The 25,168-nt window shown below is 42.9% G+C and overlaps 3 protein-coding genes across 5 annotated transcripts in view; 2 read left to right on the plus strand and 1 right to left on the minus strand.

The window, feature by feature from the left end:
• The window catches only part of ACADM (acyl-CoA dehydrogenase medium chain), a 769,283-nt gene that overhangs the window by 496,853 nt on the left and 247,262 nt on the right, over positions 1 to 25,168 (plus strand). The gene's annotated exons all lie outside the window — the stretch shown is intronic.
• Positions 4,859 to 15,185, minus strand: CRYZ (crystallin zeta). 2 transcript variants are annotated; one of them, XM_075509019.1, is made up of 9 exons: positions 15,125 to 15,185; positions 12,620 to 12,744; positions 12,129 to 12,281; positions 10,231 to 10,394; positions 9,358 to 9,409; positions 7,148 to 7,297; positions 6,631 to 6,732; positions 6,442 to 6,537; positions 4,861 to 6,184 (listed from the first exon to the last, which is right to left on the minus strand). In XM_075509019.1, exons 2-9 carry the CDS (start codon positions 12,728 to 12,730, stop codon positions 6,023 to 6,025), a joined length of 990 nt encoding a protein of 329 aa, XP_075365134.1. In that variant the 5' UTR covers positions 12,731 to 12,744; positions 15,125 to 15,185; the 3' UTR covers positions 4,861 to 6,022. The 2 variants fall into 2 exon arrangements, with proteins under 2 accessions (XP_075365135.1, XP_075365134.1); XM_075509020.1 differs by lacking the exon at positions 6,442 to 6,537 and having other exon boundaries at positions 4,859 to 6,184.
• TYW3 (tRNA-yW synthesizing protein 3 homolog) lies at positions 14,920 to 23,963 on the plus strand. The gene is made up of 6 exons (XM_075509021.1): positions 14,920 to 15,540; positions 16,186 to 16,266; positions 21,133 to 21,231; positions 22,065 to 22,136; positions 22,428 to 22,561; positions 23,462 to 23,963. Exons 1-6 carry the CDS (start codon positions 15,367 to 15,369, stop codon positions 23,682 to 23,684), a joined length of 783 nt encoding a protein of 260 aa, XP_075365136.1. The 5' UTR covers positions 14,920 to 15,366; the 3' UTR covers positions 23,685 to 23,963.

Below are 25,168 nucleotides of genomic sequence, written 5' to 3' on the forward strand. Positions count from 1 at the left end.
AGCCAGAAACGTGACAAATAACGGCTTGAAGAAATTCAGCTGCAGCAGCCGAAGAAGGTACCTAGCCAAGATGATTCTCCCTCCGCTGCACGTAGCGTCTCTCTGACAGAGAACGCAGCCTGGAACACCATCTCAACCATCTCAACCCTTGCAGATCACAGTGAAGGGGGGGTTGCACTAATAGGCAAGGCTTGGACTCTGCAACTGAGCCACGGGCAAACCGATGCCCCCCCACCTTCAGCATGACAGCGGTGACAAGATCGTGCGCTGTACAACTACACCCACCAGCTGGAGCCCAACCTTACTTCTGCAACAATGCCGGCAATGCAACCCGGGTCTCTCGAGTACGTATCTCCTGCCCGCAGCCTGAAAGCGCCCGCTGCAGCCTCCTCGCTCCTTCCTGCACGCTGGGCGCTACGTCATTATTTTTATTCACGCTACTTTTTCCAAAATTAAAACAACCCCCTCCATTTGTACGATACATCAAAAATGGACAAAAGATTTTAATGTTATGTTGGATTTCTTCACAAAGCAGCCTGCTATGCTGTCCTGTTCTGCTAGGTTACCTTTGTAGAGAGAAGCCTGCAATGTAATAAAAACAGAAGAACTACTCTGACACCTTCTGGTGAGAAACCCCGTAACAAACACTGCCCTTGTTAACAGCAGCGATGCGCACACAGACAAGAAAACTCCGCTCTGACTTTCATCTCCAAGCATTAGCTACAATGCAGAGGCAGCACTAAGCAAGAAAGGAGTCACTGTAAATCATAAGCCTCTCATTCATACAATACCCTCTGACCAAAGGCCAAATTAAAAAGAAGTAATATTTTAAAACATACAATGTGTAAAGAAAACATATATTTTTATATGCACATCATCTCTGTAATCATATCCATCATTAACTGTTACTCTTAATCTGCTATTTAGTACCTTAATATTAAAAGACGTTTTACTTTTTCTAACGGTGTCATCAAGCAGAACTGCAGGTTCCCTGCATGCCGTCACTGCCTCAGACTGCATTCCGCCTGAATCAATAGGAATAATCAGCATCTTTCACCTGAATAATCAGCTGAAAAACTACCTACCCACATCACTTACACTGGGTTAATCATTCCGAAACCTTCACATTCGGACTAAGCAGAAATGCAGCTCCCCACTCCTATGGGAAGTGCAGCACACAAGGAAACCAGCTGCCATGCATCGGGGCGTCTGCGCAGCCCCGAGGCGGGAGGTACCCCGCTACGCCCGGGGGGACGAGGCGGCAGGGTGCCAAGTTAATGCGTTACTACAGCCGAGCCTGCCTGATCCTTCTCCTCCCCAGCAACTACTTTCAAAAGCACTTACTGAAATACTAGTTTGAGATCATTAACTCCAGAAACACTCAGTCTTCTTCCCTGGCAAAACAATCCATTTGATGCAGTGGTTTTAAGGTTTATAAGGACAAGAAACAATTAAATGACTCAGTATAAAAGCAAAACGACCTAACATTTACATTTGCACAGAACAAACAGTACTGTGGTCTACCTACTTTAGAAGATGGAGCTCAATAAGTTCACAAAACCAATTATATGACAAACTGCTTGAAAGAAATGAGGACTTAGCTCAGTGATCCAGCATATTCCTTTAGTCCTGTGTTTAATAACGAGACAAAAGCTAGAATATCTTAACATCATCCACCCCCACCACGAATACAAATACTTACTTCAACCCTGCTGAATTAATATTGTTGGGAAAAGTATGTATATCTTTGTGGAGATGTGTATCTATTTATGGTATGTTAAAAAAATTATTCACTTCTAAGTTTAAATTATCACTTGAGTAGCAGTCCCAAATAAAATTAACATGGCATTAAAAGACACCTTTCCGTACCTGAAAAAGCCTGACATTGCAAATCTGAATCTTGAACTTAGAGTGGTCTCCTATCTACTAAGAAGTTAATTTAAAGCACAGGAGATGCACTTCCACAGGTACCAACTTGGTGCTGGACAAAATCTCCCTCACATTTATTACTTAACCTCACATTAGAAAAATATTCCTTCCCTATTTGACACCAAGACCTTGCTCTTTTATCATCAGTATGAATTGAATTAGTTTCATAAGCCTCACTGTAAAGATTTTCTTTCCTTTTTTTGTGATATGTGCCTGGTTATTGCTCACAAGTTCAGAGTCTTGAAAACCATCCTAATTTCCTCCCCCAACACACTACGGTTTGCGCAACAATATTTGTCTTCAGGGTGTCACCTGTCTCAGACCTGAGCCCCTGTCCCCAGCTTAGAGAAATGATGAAAATACTACCCAATGAGACCTTACTAGTACCTTTAAGAAAACATTAATCTAGGTGTAACTGAAGGACAGATGCCCTGTCTTTCCTCTGACACCAGTCTTTCCTATCCTTGATTGCTAACCCAAAAGTGAGTGTGAGCATTAGAATTAATTTTAAAATGTAGACTATGAAAAAGATTAGTATCTATGCTGAGTTATTTAGAAAAATATCAATGTTTATTATTTATCTCGCATTCTCTCAAATTAGAAAATCAGAACATGCAACTGGGCAAAGAACAGTTCCCAATAGTCTCATTAACTATGCTAGCGAGATTTGAATTGCATGAGCACCCATACTTCCACGGATATCCTGGGAAGAATGCAAGGACGCTGCCCAGATGCGTAGGGATGGGATTAGGAAAGCTAAGACACAGTTGGAGCTGAATTTGGCAAGGGACGCAAAGAATAATAAGAAGAGCCTTTACAGATATGTTGGCCAGAAAAGGAAGATTAAAGAATATGTACCACCTCCAGTAAATAAGACAGGAGAGCTGGGGACAACCGACACAGAGAAGGCTGATGTACTCAACAATCACCCCTCCTATGAAGACAGGCTGAGAGAGTTGGGGTGGTTCAGCCTGGAGAAGAGAAGGCTCCGGGGAGACATTATTGTGGCCTTTCAATATATAAAGAGGGTTTGTTTATAAGAAAGATGGAGAAAGACTTTTTTTACCAGGGCCTGTAGTAACAGGACAAGGGGCAATGGTTTTAAACTGAGAGAGGGTAGGTTTAGGTTGGATATAAGGCAGAAATGTTTTTACAGTGAGGGTGGTGAGGACTGGAACAGGTTGCCCAGAGAAGTTGTGGATGCCCCATCGTTGCAAGTGTTCAAGGCCAGATTGGATGGGGCTCTGAGCAACCTGATCTAGTGAAAGATGTCCCTGCCCGTGGCAGGGGGGTTGGAACTAGGTGATCTTTAGAGGTCTGTTCCAACCCAAAGCATTCTACGATTCCATGATGCTTCAACTATTGTTATCCAAATCAACTACAATGACACAAAAAGAAGTCTTTTTGCTAGAGATCTAAAGAAAATTCTCTCTTGGTTTCCATCCACTTACCATAAATCATCCATTTTCCATTAACAAGGTGCCAAAATATTTTCATCCATTTAGCAGTGGGACAAGGGACGTGGCTGTTGGAGAAGAGCACAAGAAGCCCAGGACCCACTTCCGGGTCTATTGAGACTGCACTTGGAGAGCGGGAGGAAGTAAAGCTATATTATCTCATTTCCAAGCAAGTATTTTGCATCTCTTTGCATAGCTATGCACAAGAGAAAAATCAAGCAGAAAGACTGATATTTTCTGAGACAGATTTTAAACAAGCTGGCACTGCATCAGTTCTAATGATGCAACTATTCCTGGTCTCCTCCAAGGGGAAGTCACTTGGCAAGAAGGAGGATCTTACAGGTGACAGATGCTATCACCTGCAACATTTTCTGTGTAAATAAGTCGAGAATTTTCCTCCACTTTTTTAGTATACCTAGTATTTATATGCTAACACATACCTACAAGCTTGAAAAATATTTCAATTCCAACTACTCTAATAAAAAAAAAAACAATACCAAAAACCACCATGCAAAAACAGAGATCAGGCATAGGTTTTTGTTTTGTTTTAGGCATGTCTGCTAAGTACAATGAAGACACTCGAATGTCAGCAAGAGCTCAACACGAATAGTGTCCAATTTTCTGAAAGGAGCCAATTGTTCCCAGAGGACACACAGGTAAAATAAGTAATCGATTTCATGCTCTAGAGACAAGTAGTGTGTCATGATTTGATTTCTCCCAACCATACACAGAACAATCATGGTCAATTAAGCACTAAAACAAAACGTTAAGATCTGATCGAGAGGCTTATGAAGAGACAGATTGTGGGGCCCTCTCTTACCTTAATATTTTACCAAGGGATCACAAACATAGAGGAGAAATACAGACATTTCAAAAGATTTTGCCAATTATTTTCTTAGTTTAGATTAAGCAAAACATCAGTAGAAATGAATGACTGTTCAGAGAAAAATCACAACTTAGAAAATGGTAGTGTGATGAAGCTACCACCTTGAGGAAACTGCACATGGATTGAGAGAACGTGTGCTGATTGATGATAGTATGACACCAAATGAATCCAGACCGAATGTTAAAAAGCAAGTAACCTTCACAGACAAAAATAATTCTAAAAAGTTTCTGTTTAGTAAGGACTCATGTCCAAAGGGCAACGGAGCTGAGGAAGGGTCTGGAGCACAAGGCTGATGGGGAGCGGCTGAGGGACCTGGGGTTGTTCAGCCTGGAGAAAAGGAGGCTGAGGGGAGACCTCATCGCTCTCTACAACTGCCTGAAAGGAGGCTGTAGAGAGGTGGGGTCGGTCTCTTCTCCCAGGTAACAAGTGATAGGACAAGAGGAAATGGCCTCAAGTTGCGCCAGGGGAGGTTTAGACTGGATATGAGGAAATTTTACTTCCCCGAAAGGGTTATCAAGCACTGGAACAGGCTGCCCAGGGAAGGGGTTGAGTCGCCATCCCTGGAGGTATTTAAAAGATGTTTGGATGAGGTGCTTAGGGACATGGTGTAATGGTGGGCTTGGCAGTGTTAGGTTTACGGTTGGATTCGATCTTAAACATCTTTTCCAACCTATATGATCCTGTGATTCTGTGACTCACTTTTCCCCAAAGGAACAGAAAAGCTCATGCTTGAAGTTGAGAAAACTCTTCTGCAACTGATGACTTCACTGCTCATTAGAGAATTATATCATTAAAAGGAAGTGCCTGTAATAACAAACAGTATTTTGAGTGTAAAAACTGTCAACATATCAAAGAAATTGTCCTTCCTTAATTGGATTGTATTTGGAACAAGTCAACAACGTATACACATTCATTCATGGAATAACATGAATTCTCAGTACTCATGAAAGCAGTGCAGCCTCTCTTTTCTCCTCATTGTAGCCAGGGGTTCAGGTGACTTTAAATTTAATAAAGGTCACAGGAAGAATTGAAATCCTCTCTATGCAGCCATTTACCATCAATGAATCAGCTGCTTCTGCCAATATGATCGGTTGCAAAGTAGCAAGTATTGGCATACCGCTTCAGTTACAGTCCCTTTGGATTAACTGGGACACTTTCACCCCAGGTACTAAGTCAGGCATAGCGAAATGAAACTCCCTCTGCTTCCAAACAGTTCATATTTGAGAGATTCTTTGGCCATCTTTTGAGCTGGAAAGTGAACTATTTTGGCAGTAGCAGCTTTTACGCCAAGTAAATTATGTGACAAAAGATGAATAAATTTTGTGGCTAAAGAATTTACAGAGTACTAGTTATATGCATATGGTTAGTTATATACATTTGTGTATCTGCTTAAAAAGCAGGCTTCATTTTGCACTGCCTACAGTGGCCTCACTATAACTTCACACAGAGCATGCTATCGAATTCTGTCTTAGATATTAGTTTCCCCTGCATCACAAGGCCACACCAGCAGAGAAAATTTATTATTTCCACATCAGCCAAAAAAGCTACAAAAATTAATTTAAAGTATACACAACTCTGCTTATTACGAAAAGAAAACAGATTGTTAATTAATTAATGTAATTAATGAATGTAAGTTAGCATTTGCTGTTACTGTCAAACCTGATCAAAAGTATGTTTTATAACATACATTCAATGAATCATGTAAGCAAAGATGCAGTTAGAACTGCTACAAAATAAATGGAAAAAGACTTTATAGAAGTAGCACCATCTTTCCTCGAGCACCGCTGCTATGAATAATGTCTTCATGGGCCGTAACTACTTTCTCCAGTGGATATTCAGAGCCTACAACTGGTTTCAGCCAGCCAGCTTCTATGCCATCAAGGAGTGCTGTTGCACATTCGTGCCTCTCCTCCTGCATGTAATAAAGACAGCATTTACCCCAAGGTCTTTACATTTTAGAAAAGTATTGACTGTTTATGCAAGTGTTAAACCAATTTTCACAACCCAAAAATATTTTATGATGTTCTGAGATTAAATCAAAATGTAAAGGAATGAACAAACAAGTCACAGTGAAATTATGGTTTCATCCCTACAAACGATTTTAACTGGAAATAGAGAGGTGCTGGAATAAGCCAACATAACATTCTTTAAAATAAAAATGTTTCTTACCTCAGTTGCAAGAAACAGACTAACTCCAATGATGCTAGATTCTTTACTCATTGTGTCTCTTGGATTTATCTCAATAGGGCCTCTAGAGCCCACAACCTGTTACAAACGAGTTAAAAGATAGTTCAAGCTATAACTGTTAAATCGCGTGGCTAAATGCACAAACTAAAGTCAGTGACAAAAAATACTTACCATCACCCTTCCCGCATAGGACAACAGTTGCAAGTCAGTAGCAAGATTGACGTTAGAGAGCATTTCTATTATTATATCAACTCCTTCCATCCCTGTGTATTCCTATACAGGACACAATATGTTATTTAAATCACTGCAATTAGTGCTTGGGTACCACTGTTTATTTCATATGCTACAGATAACATACATTTTACAGTTTATTGTTTAAATTTTAAATACAGCCTTTGTACTAAGGCTGACAGCTAATAAGTTTAATTTTAGCATATTTTGATATGCTGAATTATGATATTCTACCATATTGGAATTTGCTGGAATGCGAGAGTTTCTAAATGCCATTGCCTGTGAAGAAAGCTCAGCTTTTCCAGCCTGGAAAAGTTTTTAATTGTGTAGAAATGAAAAAGGCAGTACACTATTGCTCCTCCATAAATCTACTTTAAAAAACTTCTGCAAACAACTGTTCACATTTTGTTAGTAAGAAAAATACATACTGCATCACCTAGCCCTGATACGTGCTTACCTTAATTTTATCAATGTAATTGGCTTCTCTGTGATTAAATGCTTGGTGAGCCCCACTTCTCAGAACCATGTTCATGCCTTCCTCAGTTCCTGCTGTACCCAAAACCTTTAAACCACAAGCTCTGGCAATCTGACATGTTGCTATTCCCACCTGAGGGGAAAAAAAAAAGGAAAGGAAAAAAAAAGAAACAGAAAAAAGAAGTCTTTTTCTTTCTTACCATTTTAAATTTTATATATTCTACCAGCAACTTAGAACTTACCCAGTTAAAATTTGGCCTGGTAACATTTTTTTTATGTTACCATAATAAGTAAAAAGCCATAATAAGTAATTTGGATCTTAAAGATAGCCAAATGGTCTTTAAAAAAAGAAAAGATACTTACAGAGGCATAGTAAAGTTTTGTGGGTTTTTAATAGCTATCAGCATTTGATATAAATCCATGTAGAATGTTGTCTGTCTGTTAAAGTTGGCCATATATATTTGATAGAAGGCCAAGGAAATTTTTCTCTTCACAGAATACCAGCACTATATATTGCAAAGAAAATCTGCAAGCACAAATTTTATTAACACTACTTTTGCACCTTTCGCAAACAGATTAAATGATATCTTTAGAAACCAAATTCTCAGTGTCTCATACCAGGTTTGCACTCCAGAGGACGTTCAGAGGTGAGGGATGCCTTCATAAAAACCTGACGGTGGAGGCAATGATCACCTGAGGCATACCAATGCCATCTCTTGGTTTTGCTTTGTGTCGACAGAATGCGAAAGCAAAACGAGCAAAACGAGCCAACACATACAATGCCTCCCTGGGATTCAGTCCCAGCTGGTCAGCTTCCTGAGGCTACGGATTCGGCAGCCCACTGTACCAACCACACAGCTGGATACCTCCTCCAGGATATGTTAAGATATGCACGTTTTATATTTGGGGGGGGGGGGGGAACAAACAAATAAATAAATACACAAACAAAAATGACCATAAAAACTCCATTCTGTGCCTCTGGTATTTAAATTTGTATGTATGAATAACACCCAAAATAAACGGACAGGCTTCTTGAAAAAATCTGCGATGACCATCTGTCTGGCCAGGATCTACCCAAACTGTTTGCCAAATGTGACCTTGTTTTCTCAATAGCAGATCACCAGTTTTCAACTAAATGAAAAAACAAACACGATTAATTAAAATACATCATGGCCAGACTGATTTTCAGAGAAAATTTCAAAAGGAGGCAAATTTTTAAGAATCATTATGGAAGTCAGCATCACTTGAAAGAAAAGATGCAGCACAGCCATCTTTTCTCTTCAGCATGGGCTTCATACCTATAGAGATCTCACTGCTTTTACAAGTACTCCTATAGCAAAGGTTACAAGTCCACAGAACAACAGATTTGCATTATATACTTCTGCAAACCAAAGGCAATGTATCTTTTCAAGAAACATAAAATAAAAATAGAAACACTACATTTAGCTTAAGAAAAAAAAAAAAGGCTACGATGCTGAATGTCATTCTCGTATCTTAGAATGAGATCTGAATTCCTCCGCATATGAGACTGTCATAATCGCCTTTTTGCGGTCTACCAAATAATTAAGGAAACTGTCCGTTTATAGCAGCTCTTTGGTGCATCAGCAGAAGCTGAGCAACAAAGTGCAGAGTATGGGGGATAAATTAAACTAGAATGTTGTGTGAAGGAGATCTAAAGTTAGCTTGTCATGTAAAACCAAAAAAAACTATACGTTCAATTTCACATAGTATTCAGTCATTAATTTATATATTCCGGTATCTCTCCTTGTGCAGCTAGCTGTTAGCTAATGGGTAAAAATATCCCAGAAATGCATAGCTGCGATGCACCAGTGATTACTACTCAGAGAACTGAGAACAACTTGTACAAATTTTAAAACTACAGCTTTCTGCTATTAGTTTTATCTCAGGAAGACCGGTTATAAAGCTTCCAGACCAACTTCTGACTGCAGCAATGTGTTTAGTATGTGACTCTCTCTATTAGGGGCCTTACACAATCACTCATGCAGTTTCATAGTTATTTGGAATAACAGGGTTTACTCTAAGAAAAAAGTATCCTAAAGCATCTGAAATAAAAACCTAATTTTGTTAATGCATTAATTAATATAAACGCGACCATAAATCGTATCACAGACAAAAGCAGATACAAGGATGGAAAGCAGCGTTTCTTCTAACCTGCCTTCACAAAATACTTACTCCCCCACTCGCACCATGCACTAGCACACGTTCCCCTGCTTTGGCACGCCCTCTGAATGGAAAAACAGAAAATATTGGCATTATGATTGCAGTACATAATCATTAAGCATCAGGTTGCATATACTGACATCAAATCTCATCTTTCGCACAGTATTATTTCCAATTTATGTTACGGCTAAACAGGTATAATCAGCCTCTTTGGGAAAACAAGGAGGCAAAATAAACCATATCATTTATGAATTTAAGTAATATGCAATTATGTCAACATGCAACTAGCAGCAAGTAACAGTCTGGTACTGAACCTCAGCTGAAGATCTTCACCTGTTACAGATCTTACAATAAACCACACTAGTTGTAATCATTTGTTCTATCAAACTAAACCAGGTTTCCCGTCCTAAGCTCTCACCTAGCTGACACGGAAGTCTGGCTTTTACCCATTATACTGTCCTATGGCAACAGCCAGCACTGTACACGGAGTCTCTCTGGCAGAGAGGCTCATGAAGAAAAGAGGTGGGTCTGCTCTACAGCACATTGTCCGTTTAATTAAGACATTAGAACTATTCCTGGTTTTCTTCCCTAGCTAAAATACCAGTGTGTACTGAAAAAGAGTTACACCTTTTATTACGTGATACTTATTGCAGAAGCCTTTCCAGGTCTGTTCTCTTAAGAAGAAATACTTAACAGGAAAATACAGTCACTAGCTTCTAGGTAACAATTATCTGACAATTCCATCAGTATAACAAATTTAACTTAAGTGTTTTAAACATTTCCCACTCATTGATCTCCCCCCATTTTACAGGACAATGAAAATATGGGCTTCAATATTTTAAATATTCCAAAGCAAAATGCACAAACTTAGATTTGGCACCTTACTTTTGGAAAAGAGCACGATAAGCAGTGAAGTAGGGTATTCCAATCGCTGCTCCTTGCCTAAAGTCCAATTTATCCGACAAAGGAAAGACTCTATTAGCTGCAGCAACTGCATAATCTGCATATCCTCCAGAGATCGTACCAATGGTAAAAACCCTGTCACCTTTCTAGAAAGGAGGGAAAGAAAATAGAGAAATTAGTCACCTCCCTTATTTTTTCCTTAATATACATTAAGAACCAGTTCACAGAAGTTCAGGCTATTTCTAACAGCTCTCCTATTAAAAATAACCAGTTATATTTGCCTCAGAGAAGATTTTTATAAACGCATCAATCATGCATTTTTATAAATGCAGATTTTTATAAATGCATAAATGCATACAATCAATGCAACACAAACCATATAATTTCATATACTTAAAGTGCCATAATTATAAGCCCCGCTCTACAGTGTAACACACAAACCTACCGTCTCAGCAATATTAACCTTAGTGAACCTGAACACTAAAGAATTCCATCCACAGATTCCAGATGCAAAACCTCAAAAGCTTTTACAAACACAAAAGAAACATTTCTCAATTATTTTTGTTTAAACGTGGAGAAAAGATATACTCTTAATATGCCCGAAGGTAACTAAACGTCGCTGCTGTTCCTCAATAGGGAACACTCAAACCGGCCATTCGGTCGGTGATCCAGGAAACGCACCGCTGGCAGCGTGCTGCACGCGCGTGGCCCAGGCGCTGCGGTCCTGCTGCAGGAGCACAACGCCGGCTGCTGCGGCCCAGGCCAGCGCCCAGCCTCGTACAAGCCCGCTCACAGAGCAACGTCAGTATCCACTACCATTCACCGTTACTAGGCTCTGATTTTTCTACTGTTTGCACGTCGATCACAATAAGCGTACAGCGTGTGGACTATGTCGGTTTGGTTTGCAGACGTCGCGTATTAACTGCTGTGCAGAGGGCTGCGTATCAGGATGGCTGTTGCTCAAGCATTATGAGTACGCAAATGAATGAGCTTGGCTACTCAGCATTTTCAGGACGTCTGTGTGTGGCACACATTGGTCCCATCATCTCTCTCGTTCAAGCAAAGAGCACCACGATTTCCAAAAGAAACGAAAAGCACGCACAGCAGATATAGCAAACTACCGATAAGAAAACATGAATAAACATGATTCTTCTCCCTAGATAACCAAGTCTCTCATCTCTCCCACAATAGTTACATAAATTCCAAGTCAGGAAATTCCAACACAATTTTAACTACAATTTTTATGTTTGTCTGAGACCACCGGTCTAGTGACTTTAAAGGAAGAACAGATTTAAAAACTAAATAAATTTCATAGATATCTTTTAGCAAACTGATAACTGCCTTCTGTCCCAAGACTTTCCTCCTGAGAAAATCTAAGTAAAATTACTAGACTGGAGTAATAAAGTATTTGAACAGGTTTAACAACAAATATGTAATTTATGGGATTTTATAAGTCAGTAAAATAAAAGCTATTTCCATTTCCCAAAAAAACTTTACCAAAAATTTTTCAGTTCTGCATGAAGTTATTACCTCAAACACGAAGCATCCAACTTCAAATACTTCTGCGATACCATAAAAATAGTTCTGGGCCGCAACTTTTGTACACCTGATACCATTGCTTCAAGCAGACAAACTGAAGTGCCTCTTCTGAGACCTTTTAACTCTTGGAGGTCAACAGCATTAAAGACTTCCCTACCGTTCCGTCTGCAGACGGGATTGCCAATATGATCTCGCTGGATGCTTTTACCAGTCAATGAAGGTGATTTTCCCCCCCGAATAGATTACATGATTGTAAGCAATAAAAACAGGAACAGTAGTATAGCAATCACACAAAGAGGATACAATAAACAATAATGAATTAAAACCCAATGCATAAATACCTTGAATGCAGTCACATGTTCCCCAACACCTTCTATTACACCAGCTACATCTGAGCCAGGAGTATAGGGTAAAGCTGGTTTTCTAGCATAATTTCCAGAACGAATATATGTCTCAACAGGATTTACCCCACAGGCATGGACTTTAATTAACACCTAAAAGAAAAGATGCTTCTTCAGCAATAACTAAAAGATTTAGAACTTGAATTCACAGCACAATATCATGGCATTTTAACTAAATTCTTAAACAGAGTCAGAAAAAAATCTAGTGTTGAACTGAAGCTATTTTGAGGAATTCCTTTATATGGAATATGTAGCCCATATAACAGTAAAAAGCCCACATTTGTTAAACGTGATGCCTCAGGTAGTATGAATACACTGATCAAAAACTACTTATTCAAGATGAAAAGTTTTGGCTTGTATTCTTCATTCTGTTCTGAGTGTACCTATTATCATTCAATATCATTATTTCAGTTCACAGAACTCATATATACCTGATTTTCTTTTGGATCAGGAATTAAGACATCTGACTGGAGTTTAAGCACTTCAGGACCACCAAACTCAAAAACTCTGACAGCTCTCATCACATTTCTTGTGGCTGTCATAGTGATCAGAATATCTGGGGGGGAAAAAACAATAACATTGTATTGCCGTCATAATTTATTTTGCATCTTCAAAATAAAGAAATCAAACAACCACCTGTCAAGCAACTGATTAAACAGAACCTCACTCCTGATTTAAATTTTGGGGGTTTTGTTTGTTTGTTTTGGGGTTTTTTTCCCAAATCTTGCAAAAGGCATAAAATTAACCCTACCATTTGCAGGACTTTATGGGTATTAAGAGAATCACATGCAAATAATTTATCCGTAGAAATATTTCTACAGCAGCTCCTGTGAACACTGCACCGCTAGCACACATGCAGAGATGTACAGTACAAAACAGTGACAATTTACTATTACGTCCTGGCACAACAGCCTGTCGTACATTGGCTGACTGGGTAATCTAGCCAAGTGACATTCCAGTCACTGCTCCTGCTTACTGTTAAACTTATATGTAAAAAAAAAGCAGCAAAAAACTACCCATCAGCTATCAAAATTAGAAAATACCATAGGACATTAAAACAAACCAGGAAAAACTGAAGTGCAGACATTCAAGATTCTAATCCTTAATTCCAGCTGGATTTCACCACTGCGGCTGTTTGCAACAGAGACCGTGAACCACAGCCCTCAGCTGCTGCAGCTCACAGCCCTGTATGCATCAATGGAAGCGACGACAATTATCAGCACATGAACCTGTGACTATTCCAACTGCATTCATTTGTGAAGCGCTCGAACAAAACACCGTGAGCAAGTTACTCCTACTGCAGGAAAAATTATACACAATTCTTTCAGGAATCTGATCGATTCAGACAGAGGAGCTTTACTGGGTACACAGCAAATAATCACGGGACAGCAAACAGGCACACAGGAACCTTAAAGACCCCAAGAGATCACACTTTGGCCAACTCCAGCTAAAGAACTTTAGGGCTGTAGCCGGAGGCAGGCTTCTTCCCAAAGATGACTATAGCTTTTAAAAGCACCTGGCTTAATCACTATTTTTTTCTCCTAACTGATACAGTCTGTAAGGCTTCACATTTTTGGTTACCTGTTCAAGTCAGGAAGAGTGTGAGTCACAAGGTTATACGCTACTAACATTTCCCGTGGCACCTGACAAAAATCTGCACTGCGAAGTAATTTCTGAGGTATAGGTCACTTCCATACGTCGTGATAATAAACCTAATTAAAAGAAGGCTTCTATTCTGCTCAGAAAAAAACTGGTTTTAATAAATGACTCTGCAGCACGATGCCTGATCGTTAGGACGAGGCCTTCTCTAGACAACCGGCAGCAGCCCCGGTAACTGCTGGAGGGGCAACAGGCGGGCACAAGCAATCCAGGAGGCTTCCCGAGTGCCTCGGTGACAACGTCCTGGCACAGGCGACCGAGGAGCGGAGAGGAGAGGTGCCCTCGTATTCCCAAGCAGGGAAGGACTGAGGAGCGTGGAGGCCGGGGGCAGCCTCGGCTACAGCGAGCAGGAGACGGTGGCGTTCGGGACCCGGGAGGAGCGCGCAGCGGAGCGGCAGGACCGGGGCCTGCCGGGCAGGAGGACGGGCCCTGCCCCCGCAGGGAATCCCGCCGGGTTCCGGAGAGCCCCGCGGGGCTGAGGGAGGCCGGAGAGCTGGCTGAGAGTCAACGACCAACCTCTGCAAGCTCCGTGGTCCCTCCGGACTCGCACACCGCAACGGGCCCGAGCGACGGAGGAGCAGCTCCTCAGACAGAAAGAGCGGTAGGCAGCGAGGGAGGGCCCGGGAGGCGCCCCGCCGGGAGGCGGGGATGGGGCCGGGAAGGCCACGGCCAGCGGGGGTTGAACTGCAGGGCACCAAGACGGGCTTCCGCGAGTGCCCCGGCAGCCGAGGGGAGGGGAGGGGAGGGGAGCGCGGGCGCGGCGGCCCCGAGCTGTTCAGGGCCTCCCCCGCCTCAGAGCGGCCGCCGGGAGCCCGGGCCCCGGGGCGGTCGGGAAGTTGACCCTGGTCCTCCGCCGCAAGCAGGGGCACAGCTGGATGAGAGGGGCCGGATCCGCCTCCTGGGAGGCTCACCGGCTGCTCAGGCGGGAACGGCGGCCGCGGCAGGGAGCGGCCCCGCGGCGGGGGGCACCGCCCGGGCCCGCCGCCCCCTCAGCGCCGGCGGGGAGGCCCCGCCCCGGACACGCCCCTGTGGCCAGGGCACGCCCCTCGCGGCCAGGCCCCGCCCCGCCAGCCCCCGCCGCCGCAGGCCCCCGGGCTCCCGCAGGCAGGGCCCTCCCGGAGCCCCGCGGCCGTGTCCGCCTCGGCCTGCGGAGCCCAGCCCCGCGCGCCGGGGACAGCCGGCACGGGCAGCGCGGGGCCGCCGCCAGCCCCGCCCCGTCGCCCGCGGCAGAGCCGAGTCCCGGAGACCGCCGGGGAGCCCTCGCGCCCACCGCCTACCTCCGGCGCGCTCCTGCCCCCGCGGCGGAAAGCGGGCCCGGGCCGATGGGCGGCGGGGGCGGGGGCGGCCGGGGGGCGGGCGCGGCGGTGGGTGTCCCGCGCCCCGCGCCCCGCCCGGCCGCCCGCCCCTCGGCCTTCGCGCGGGGAGGTTTGGCCCTCGCGGGCGCCCGTCAGGCTCGCGCGGCGGCCGCCGTAGGCGCGGGGCGGGGGTCGCCACCGCGGCGCCGGGGCCGGGGCCCCTCATGGCGGCCTTCCGGCAGCGGAAGGCGCAGCGCCTGGCGCGGGCGGACGCCAGCAGGAAGGGCGCCCTGGACGAGCGCGCCGCCGCCGTCGTGCAGCTGCTCAACGGGCGGGCCCGGTTCTGCACCACCAGCTCCTGCTCGGGCCGCCTCGTCCTGGCGCAGGGCAGCGCCGCGGTGAGTCCCGCGGCCGCCCGCCGCCGGCGCGGGGCCGGGCGGGCCCGGCGACGCCGCGGCGCCCGTCGCGGCAGCGGAGCTCTGGAGGGCCCCGGCTCTCGGGGCCCGCCGGGCCGAGGCGGGGCGGCGGGGGGGCGGCTGCGGCGGTGCCTCTCCCTGGCCGCGGGCCGGGGCGGCGGGGGAACGCGCGGCTTTGCTCGAGTGGGGGCGGCGCAGGCCCGCGGTGCCGTGCCCCGCGCGCCGCGGGGGGTTCGCGCCCTGGCGGCGGCGGGAGCGCCGGGCCGGCGGCTCGGAGCTCCGAGGGCGAAGCGGCCGAGGCGAGGCCGTGGCGCGGCGCGCAGCAGGCTGCGGCGCGGGAAGCGGCCGTCGGTGGTTCGCCGTCTCCCGCTTTTCGTAGCGGTCGCTGGGACGTAAATCCTTCTCGTGCTGGGCCTCGGACTGGGAGCCTTCTCCGACTGCGAACGTCTATAAGCGTCGATGGGTCGGTTTCCATCTGCTTCCATCTAAATAGATTTTCGTGCCTCAAGAAGACATGCGTGTTTAAAAGCGCCGTTACTTACCCTGAAGGAGCGCTTTTTTACACAAGCACAAGATCAAGCATCGCCTCTCTGTAGTGCTCGCTTAATCGTTTCTCTTCGTTACCAGGAGATAAACAGCTGTGAGATCCCCAAGAAAAACTGCACGTGGCTTATGGTAACCCACGAAACGTGCATCAAAGACGATGTGGTAAGAGGACAATACGATACAACTCTTATATTTATTTAATGTAATGTTCCTGATGTCATGGAAAACACGTCATGTAAAACCTAAAGAAACCTTTAGGGGTTTTATGCCTGTTACTGAGATGAATTGACACTCTAAGTGCAAAATAAACTTTTCTCCAGGTGTTCTACTTCATAAATTCTTAAGACCTGTGTTGAAGAGAATGATTTTAAGCTTATTACCAAATTTTCTGCGTAGCTGTAAATGCAGCTAACATGGAACTTGAATAATTTCTTACTGTCAGGAGTCACATAATCTCCACGTCGCGATTGTTCGACAAGAAGTCAGTAATTACTGTTGCTTCTGTAGCAGAAGACTGTCTTCCAAAAAACAACTTCTGAAAATCTTATTTTTTCAAAGCCCTTTCCTTACTCAGTATAAGCAGAAGTAATGCTTTTCTAAGCAAGTGTTCTTTCTTTCCTGAAAGATTACTGTTAGTATAACAACGTATTTTTCATTTCTGCAGCTTTTTATCTGCTCTTTGTTTTCCCTTCTTGTTGGATTGCCAGCAAGATATGCACTGGAGACTAGATTTGATTTAAAAGCCTTCCTATCCAAAAGTAAAATAAGCTTAATTTCTGTAGGATACTTGCTGGTGTTTGGACAGCGATGACCTGGTCATTAGCAGACTACGCTGGGCTAAATGAAAATGGTGTCTTCCTTGTTAATACCGAAGTAACAATTGCTGTATGAAGCTAGGCGTTTGCCCAGTAAAAGTTCTGTGTCAGGGAGCATCTGAGATGATGCTTACTCAAGGAGCAACATTCCTGCAGGACACAGATGCAGGATAATGTGGCCTTTATCCCGTTCTCCAGCAGTTAGAGCCTGACATAGACATTAATGCGGTAACTGTAATACCTCTTTCAGAATGGGTCAGTTGTGATTAACAAATATTTTGTCTTGTCCTCATCAACTGTTTCATAAGTTATGGCCATTCTTGCTTTGTTGTTTTGGTCAGCAATTCCAGAAGCAACCAAAATGAATTCCTTTGTTTCCATTAAATGTAGATGTGTGCAGGTAAGCATGCCGGTGAGCATGTTCATTTTCTACGTAATAACTCCTTCAAGACGGTTAAAACTGTCCTGAGTTTAAAAAACTGTCTTGAATTTAAAACTGGCTTGAGCCCAGCTCACTGTGCTAACAGCCTTTCATTTACAGGCACCTGAAACTACTGTAACAGCGAATCTCTTATACTGCATTTTTAATTTAGTATCTTAAAATCCCCTGAAATTAAAAAAAAAACCCATATGGGGTTTTTTTAGTGAGTGGAGGGGTTTTTTAGTATGCTTTCAAATTAGTCTGCTCTCTGCATACATCTCTTTGCTTTGTCTGTCCCAAAAAAGAAGTGGTTACAAGGTCAAAATTTTCTCACTCAATTCATAGCTCACTTTCCCATATGCATACGTTCTCACACGTGTCACGTTCTCACACAAAAAAACTCCTCCAAAATATTTGTCTTCATTAGTATTTGTTCTAGCAAAGCAGAGCTTGCTGGAATTTCCATCAGCAAATTTCAGGCTGAGTAGGACACAGTAGGTCGTTGCTGACTCTTATGAGAGGAAATACTCTGATTTTTCCTGTTCTCTTTAACAGGTAGATGGGATTTTCTTTAATGCATGAATTGCAAGTGTAAGAAAAATGTCTTTGATTAATTTTTAAACTACTATACTCTAATGTATGATAAAGCTTTGCTAGTGCAGTATGTAGGAAATGAGAAGGGAAGTCAGGATCGCGTATGCTGTGTGTTGTGTTTTTTGGCTGTCAGATCACTTGACCTCACTGCGTATATTAACCTCAACAATACGAACGTAGGACACTGGTTTGGTAGTTTATTTTTATCCCTTTATCCTCCCAATGCTTAGAGAAAAAGCATCATGTATTATGAAGGACCTCTTTGCAAGGTTTTTGATATGAAACAAATATAATCTCATAGTTACACAGCAGTGTAAAACTGAACTGGCGTACTTTTTCCTTGAGGCGCTATTGGTGTGAATCTCGACCACCTTCAACTTTGGATTTTTGGATGTATGTGCACCAGAATTCGGCCAGCTGCTGTTTAATCCTTGAAGATGTGTGTGTGCAGAGTGTTCACTTCTACCAGGACCTATGCACACACAGTTTTGTCCACATCTGCCCGGACAGACTGTAAGGTGTGCCATCAGCTGCTGGCTTGGCATATTGCTGACAAACCTTCCAAATGTCTAGCTTGAGTGTCGGTACAGCGTATCTCACGGGCGAGGTGTCATCTCATCCCTTTCTCGTGAGCAGGTTTTGCCGAATGCAGTGGGCCGTGCACTGCCCTCATCGGACTGTAACTTACACCCAGCTGGCAACGTGACTGCAGCTGCGCAGCGTTTGCCGTAGTACCAACACACTCTTTCTAGAACAAGGGCTGCGTTCTACAAACGCGCTGCTGTGGCCAGTCATTAAACGCAGTCAGTTGTTTTCTGCTTTGTATCACTTTAGCAATTGCTCCTGTGTTTGGAATAGAGGTGTTTTCATTTGTGGAAGCTTTTTTACATGTCACTGACAGGTACTTTCTGCCATTTCATGACAGCGGTTAGACTTGGACTCTTTAGAGATGAGGGGCCGAATCCTATTCCCATTGGGTGTTTTCCCATCCACTTCACTGGGAGCAAATCAGGGCCTCAGGCTTCATAGACTTAATAGAAAATTACTTTCAGTATTTCCCTATTAAACTGAGTTTGCAGGAAATTAATTATTTAGGTGCAGTAAGATAATAAAAAACCTTTACTGAAAATATTTTGTTCCATTAATAAGCTTTTTGACGAAACATGTATTGTAAGACAGCTTTGGGGCAGTGCTAACGGCATAGGTAATTTCAGTCAGTATGACTTTCTTAACTAGTTGTATTCTCACTGAAAAGTTACCTCTAGAGTATCTGCTAAATTACTTAGCCTTTTCAGAGAAACAGAAACCCTTAGAAACACCCTCACCAATATCACACACGCTGATCGCAGCTAATAATGCATTCTCTGTTACAGTACTTGTCTCGGAGACAAGTCCGGCTAACTTGGCTTCCAACGACAATGGATGCGGATCATTTTGCTGAGGCAGGGCATGGTGTTGCTCAGATGGCTAGAACAGAGCTCCCAAACACGGGAAAGCGTCTGAAAAGGGATCACGGAAACGTGCCTGAAAAGGGAGCACACGCGTCCGTGGCGGGTCCCAGCCTGTGTTACGCACCATGAATGCCGACTGCCGTGTGTATTTGTACTCCTGCTGAAATCAGCACAGCCCGAGCAGGCACTGCCCAAGGCGGGGGCCTCAGGAGTATACACAGCCAGCCTTGTGCTGTGCTGCGCTGCGGAGAGAAACCACACGAACTCTGCAGAGCCTGGCTTTGGATAAGGAAGCTGTTTGACCGTGCTAGCACGCTCTCAGGCAGGGTGAATTCACCTCAGTGGAGCACTGTGTCAACACAACTCATTTCCAGGCCCAAGCAAACGCTAAGTAAGTTAGCTTAGGTATTTCTGTACAGCACTGCATTATGCAATGTTGATCGTTTCTGTTTCTCATCAGCTTTAGCGCAGCTGTGGTTACTTGGGGCATTTTTTAAAATCTGGCGCACAAATTACAAACTTAGCTGTTCAGAAAGACCTGCTTTCAACTTAAAATAAGAACATTTATGGAGGAGATGCTGCATAAATACATCTAAATACTTTTCAATATTTAAAGGAAAGGAGAGAGTGTTACTTCAGCAGTTTTCTTTTATGCCATCATGTCTTAAAAAAAACATATGAATTTGATTATTTCCTGAAGACTTTATTGAATATTTTCATTTTATGAGACAGATGAGAAGGGCTAGACAAAACAACAAAGAATGGGAAAACAGCTGAAATTTCTCAAGTTAACATAGCAAATTTTTTAGTGCTGTGAATTAAGCAAGGGAAGGCAAACAAGAAGCGGGGGCAAATAGTGCTTATGATTACATGATCATACAATGAAATAAGTAACATAACTGCCTCAAAGAGACCTTTCTGAATGGAAGAAAATAATACCAGCCCTTAAGATTTCTCTGCATAAAGACCGCATAGAAAAGTAGAGAAATGGTAATAGTAAGCCATGCAGAACGTCATACAGCTTTCTCCACACTCGCAAATCCAGGAAGAATTGCCACTAGCATCTCAGTCTTCTAGCAGAACTGAAGGGTCTGAAGGTAATTTCTTGAATTTTATAATTATGAAGTTACTTCATTTTTTTTTCTTGTCTTGTGGGTTTATGCCTCTAATTTCAACCTCTGAATTTTTTATCTTTATAACTCTTATACAGTAGGCTATGCATTATTATTTAAGCTAGGATTAAAATGTGATCAAGTATGTTAGGCCATGAATTTAATCTGCTGAACCCCAGAAAGTTTTCTGAAGTTGAGGAATGTGCTTCAGAAACTAAATGTCTTGATTTTAAAGAACAGTTTAAAAAAAAAATAGAATAAAAAAACCTGCTCAGGTTTCATCTGATTGCAGTAAAACAGTCCTATTCCCATGCTGTGCTGACTGTATCGATTTGTTTGAATGTACGAAGAAATAAACAGGGAAGCGCACTTTTTCAAGTTTTTAAAGTCTTATCTTGCAATGAATTTCTATCAAACCTAATCAGTTTAGCAAACAGAATCATGGAAATCCATGGAATTTCTATGTATTACGAGCAATGAAAAATCAAAAGCAGCTGAACAAACCTGATTGCTTGGAACTCATTTGCTGCATTTTTAATGCTTGTTTCACACACTGACTAGCTTTTGTGTGTGTGTGTGTGTGGTAACAGTACACACTTGCAGTATTAATATGAATATTTTGGTGTATTTTCCAGATGACAGCACTAGAGAAAGCCACTGGTGACGTTGTGCTCAAGTTTGAACCATTTGTTCTTCACGTGCTATGTCAAGAGCTGCAAGATGCACAGCTTCTGGTAAAATTACATCAAGTAACAGCATTACATTGTCATTCTCTTATATTCCTTGCTGTAAAAGTAAAAGTATTGGCTCCTGAGTAAGCTTTAGCACTTAAGAATAGTCCCAGATGTGCTGTGTGTTTAATAACTAGGGTAGTTAAAGTAAGCTGATGAAGAAAACACAGCTTTAAACTTAGGAGAGATCTTGCTGTACTTTTTAGAAAGCAAAATTACTCGACTACAATTCAGTGTTCGAGCTGAAGCAGGTTGCCTGGTAAAAAATTTTTCCCAGTGAACCTAGGTTGCTTTCACTGGCTGAAAGTGATGAGTTTTTAGATGTCATTTTGCTACTGGCGAGGCCATTTGGCTCCAGTGTTCTAACTCATCGAGTAGTACCTTTGCCCTCTGCTTTTCCAGAATGACTCCGGAGAGTAATGCATGACGGGGGTGTTCCTTCATTAATGTAGAAGAGAGTTGATTAGCTTCTTTTATAGTGCTGCTGCACTTTTAGCTAAAAAAGTGTTGCACGACTGTCTATATGGTTACCAGCTCTTCAAGGTAAAATAGTACAGTGCCCAGAGAGACGTTAATGTCCCATCTGCACTAATGGATTAAGATTAGACAACCAAGGTTGACTGTGGTTCTTTGAAAACCAACCACAATTTGTGATACTACGTGGGTTTGATCTTAAAAGCGTTTTAATGTAACTATTACTACATTAATTTGGGGAGATGGTTTTGAATAGGTTTTTTTGCAAAACTGAGATTGTAAACTGCATTGCAACCCATCCATAATTATTTCTTGCTGTGAAAGAGTGTAAGACCTGTTTAAGGCATTTATTTGTTCTGCAGCATTCAGTGGCTGTCGATTCTGGGTTCAGGAACTCTGGTATTACGGTTGGCAGAGGAGGAAAAATTATGATGGTAAGGACTTTTCTACTTATCTGTAAGGAATATAACAAAATCGTATCGTTACTGTTAACCTTGATTTTTTTTTTTTTTTTTTACAAGCCACGATCTGAATTGTAATGTGATTGACAGCTATCACAGGGCATACTGTAGCAAAAAAATATTTCTCCTTTAGTTGACAGCAAACTAACCACTTGTGTAGATAAGTGGGTTTTTTCCTGTAATATGACCTCCCCATATAACTTAAATAACCTTCATGAAATAAAAAACTTAATTCTAGGTAAATCCTTCTGTGTGTGTTTTTAGGCTGTCCGGAGCACTCATTGCTTAGAAGTTCCATTGAGCCACAAGGGGAAACTGATGGTCTCCGAAGAATATATTGAATTTCTGATACATGTAGCTAATCGGAAAATGGAAGAAAACACAAGGAGGATTGACAGGTTTGTAAGAGTACACCAATCCTTCTATTCATGACATCTAAATCCAAAAGTGAGAGAGGTTACGTTAAAAAAAAAAAAAAAAAAAAAAAAAAAAACCACCAGACACCCCCACCCCCCCCAAAGTCTAAAATGCAATTTCAATTAATTTTTTGACCTCTGAAGACCATAAACTGTTTAAGCGAAAACCTATAAACAACATGAGTTTGCAGACTGTCTTTGTTACTGAGTAGGGTTTAAGTTTCTTTTTCTAATAACAGCATTTGTTATTCTAACACAGTAACCATTTCAGAAGTATTCAGATGGCAATGCACACATTAAGCCACCAAATGCTTTGTATAGTTTCCAAAACTGATGATTTATGAAGGCGGTGGAAGGTTACACGCACTTTGGGTCTTGATGTTTGTCTCCAGCTGAGGAACAGAATTAGGCAGAAGAGCCAAAGAGCATGAGGATCAAAAGGACGCTGGAGAGACACCTACATGTACTGCGACCTGTTACGGTTTATATGTCCATTGAAAATCTCTGCAGTTGTTAAAGTTAAAAGTAATTGCTAATAGTAGCAGTCCATCCGATCATTAATGCTATCATTCATCAGACTTTTAACCTGATACCAGTTTCTGTAAGATTAACGGGGTCTTAATGGCACATGAGTACCTCCACTAATTGATTTCTAACATACAGGCGTTACAAAGAGAAGTGGCGTGGCATGGCATACACAAGGACGCGTGCTGATATTTCTAATTTTTCTTCCAGTATTGGCTAGAACATTTGAATGTTAGTAACGATTTTCTTCTCTTAGCACATTTTGATTATATTACAAAAGCATTAGTTTCTCAGAGTAGTTTTGCAGATCCTGAGCAAACCTACAAAAATAATAACTACACAATGGTTTCTTTCTAGATTCTACAAACGCTTAGAGTTAGCTTTGAAAACTGCCATCAGTGCAGACAACTCACCTTCCGAGGAGACGGAGAAGAATCGCTCTGTGTACGTTCACAGAAGAAAGAGAAAGACTATTCAAGAACAAGATGTACACACTGTGCCAAAGGATCACAATGAAGAATTGGAGCCTGAGGATGACAGAGAAAGCAATCTTGATATTTTTGCTGAAATCATGATATAGACTAAGGCATTTGAAAGCAAATGGCAAACTGAGTAACTGTAATGCTCTTTGTAAGAGATACAAATACTGCTCTGTTCTAGGTAGTAAGACTCTCATGGACATTTACCAGAAAAAAAGGCAACTAAACCGAATTGTGAACAGGTTGAATGCCACAGAAGCAGAGAGAACAAAACTTTAGAACGTTTTGGGGTTTTTTTTAACAGCACTGTTGAATTAACAGTCTTTTCCTCTGTCAGTCATCATCACAGAAATAAATGGTTTGCTACAGCCTTTGGCCATGCTCTCTGTGGAAGCGTTTCACTTCCAAATGCTGGGTTTAGGCCTTCTGATTTTTGCAGAGCAGAGAAACTCTAAGAAATGGGTTGTTATCCTTGAAGGTTCTTAATCCCTGTAGGACCTCTGCAAAACAGTGCACACCAATATAGGTGGCCCTTTCAAAACAACAAAGCGCCACATATTAGTCAGCTGAAGAACACTACCTGGTGTGGAGGCTAGAACAGAAATTGGAAGTTACGTGCTGCTCTATGCCGGCTTCAGCCGGGTGCATCCAGGGTCCTTCCTGACTTGCACCGGGCAGCAAAATTGATGCTGTTTTCCTGCACTTTACTGTGTTTCAGGCTCCAGTCCCACTGTGTTCATGTGTTCTGCTTCCCTTGGCCAGCGGCCATTAAGCGTTATTTTTCTTTGCATCTTTTAGCCAACTCTGTGTGCTGATAGTTTGTTAGCTTGCTTACATATCATTCTAGGTGGCCAGCACCCAGCTTCAGTTCCAGCTGTTGGGCAGAAAGTCAACCAAAGTGTACGGTAACGGGCTTTCTTACCAGGCTCTGAACCACTGACATGCAATAAATGTTAAATATAAAACAGTGCAATAATTTGTGCATTCCTGTATTGTACCACTGGAAAAGTCACTCCATACTTGTATTTTTCAGAAAAACGGTGACTTTGTAAACCTTAGCAACAATGAATTCTGAGCCCTGAACGATCACTAACACTGCAAAGCAAGACCCTGACTGAGGGAAATGGTTGGTTTGGTACAGTAACTCCCGGTTCGTATAGGTCACTGTTTCCATTGCATAAGCCTGTGTCTTGGGGACATTTTAATTCCACTGTAAAATTTTGACATACTAGGTGGCAGCCAAAGGGAAAAGTAATTGGGGGCTTTAAATAGATTCTGAAAGACCTGTTAGGCTGTGTTTCCAGTAGCAGGCATGCCAAAGCAAATAAACTTGAGCCTTTTGTGTTGCTTGTGTTACTAACTCACAGCTTGAACAGTTTGGTGTGCTTGCTTTCATCCTGTTTCTGGTGGCTTGAAAGACTTCGGCACCTGGTTGTGGCATGGGAAAGTGAGAGGCCGACACGTTTCTCTCCTTGCAAGAAGACTGCAGTCATGTCGAGTGAAAGGCCGGGTGGTTGATGCTGTCCTTGGCTGTTGGCTGCAAGCACAAATTCAGCAAATAGTAGAAAGAGCAGGCTCTGCCGTT

Source organism: Mycteria americana, chromosome 7, assembly GCF_035582795.1.
Source record: "Mycteria americana isolate JAX WOST 10 ecotype Jacksonville Zoo and Gardens chromosome 7, USCA_MyAme_1.0, whole genome shotgun sequence".
NCBI lineage: Eukaryota > Metazoa > Chordata > Aves > Ciconiiformes > Ciconiidae > Mycteria > Mycteria americana.

Excerpts from the sequence above, each read along its gene's own strand:
- CRYZ (XM_075509019.1), bottom strand. The coding sequence starts at position 12,730 with ATGACAGCCACAAGAAATGTGATGAGAGCTGTCAGAGTTTTTGAGTTT. Across the intron at positions 10,395-12,128 it reads AACATGTGACTGCATTCAAG|AAAGGTGACAGGGTTTTTAC; the intron begins GTATTTATGCAT and ends CCTCCTTTCTAG. Across the intron at positions 7,298-9,357 it reads TGCATGGTGCGAGTGGGGGA|GTGGGAATAGCAACATGTCA; the intron begins GTAAGTATTTTG and ends TTTTCCCCTCAG.
- TYW3 (XM_075509021.1), top strand. The coding sequence starts at position 15,367 with ATGGCGGCCTTCCGGCAGCGGAAGGCGCAGCGCCTGGCGCGGGCGGAC. Across the intron at positions 22,137-22,427 it reads GAGGAGGAAAAATTATGATG|GCTGTCCGGAGCACTCATTG; the intron begins GTAAGGACTTTT and ends GTGTGTTTTTAG. Across the intron at positions 22,562-23,461 it reads AACACAAGGAGGATTGACAG|ATTCTACAAACGCTTAGAGT; the intron begins GTTTGTAAGAGT and ends GTTTCTTTCTAG.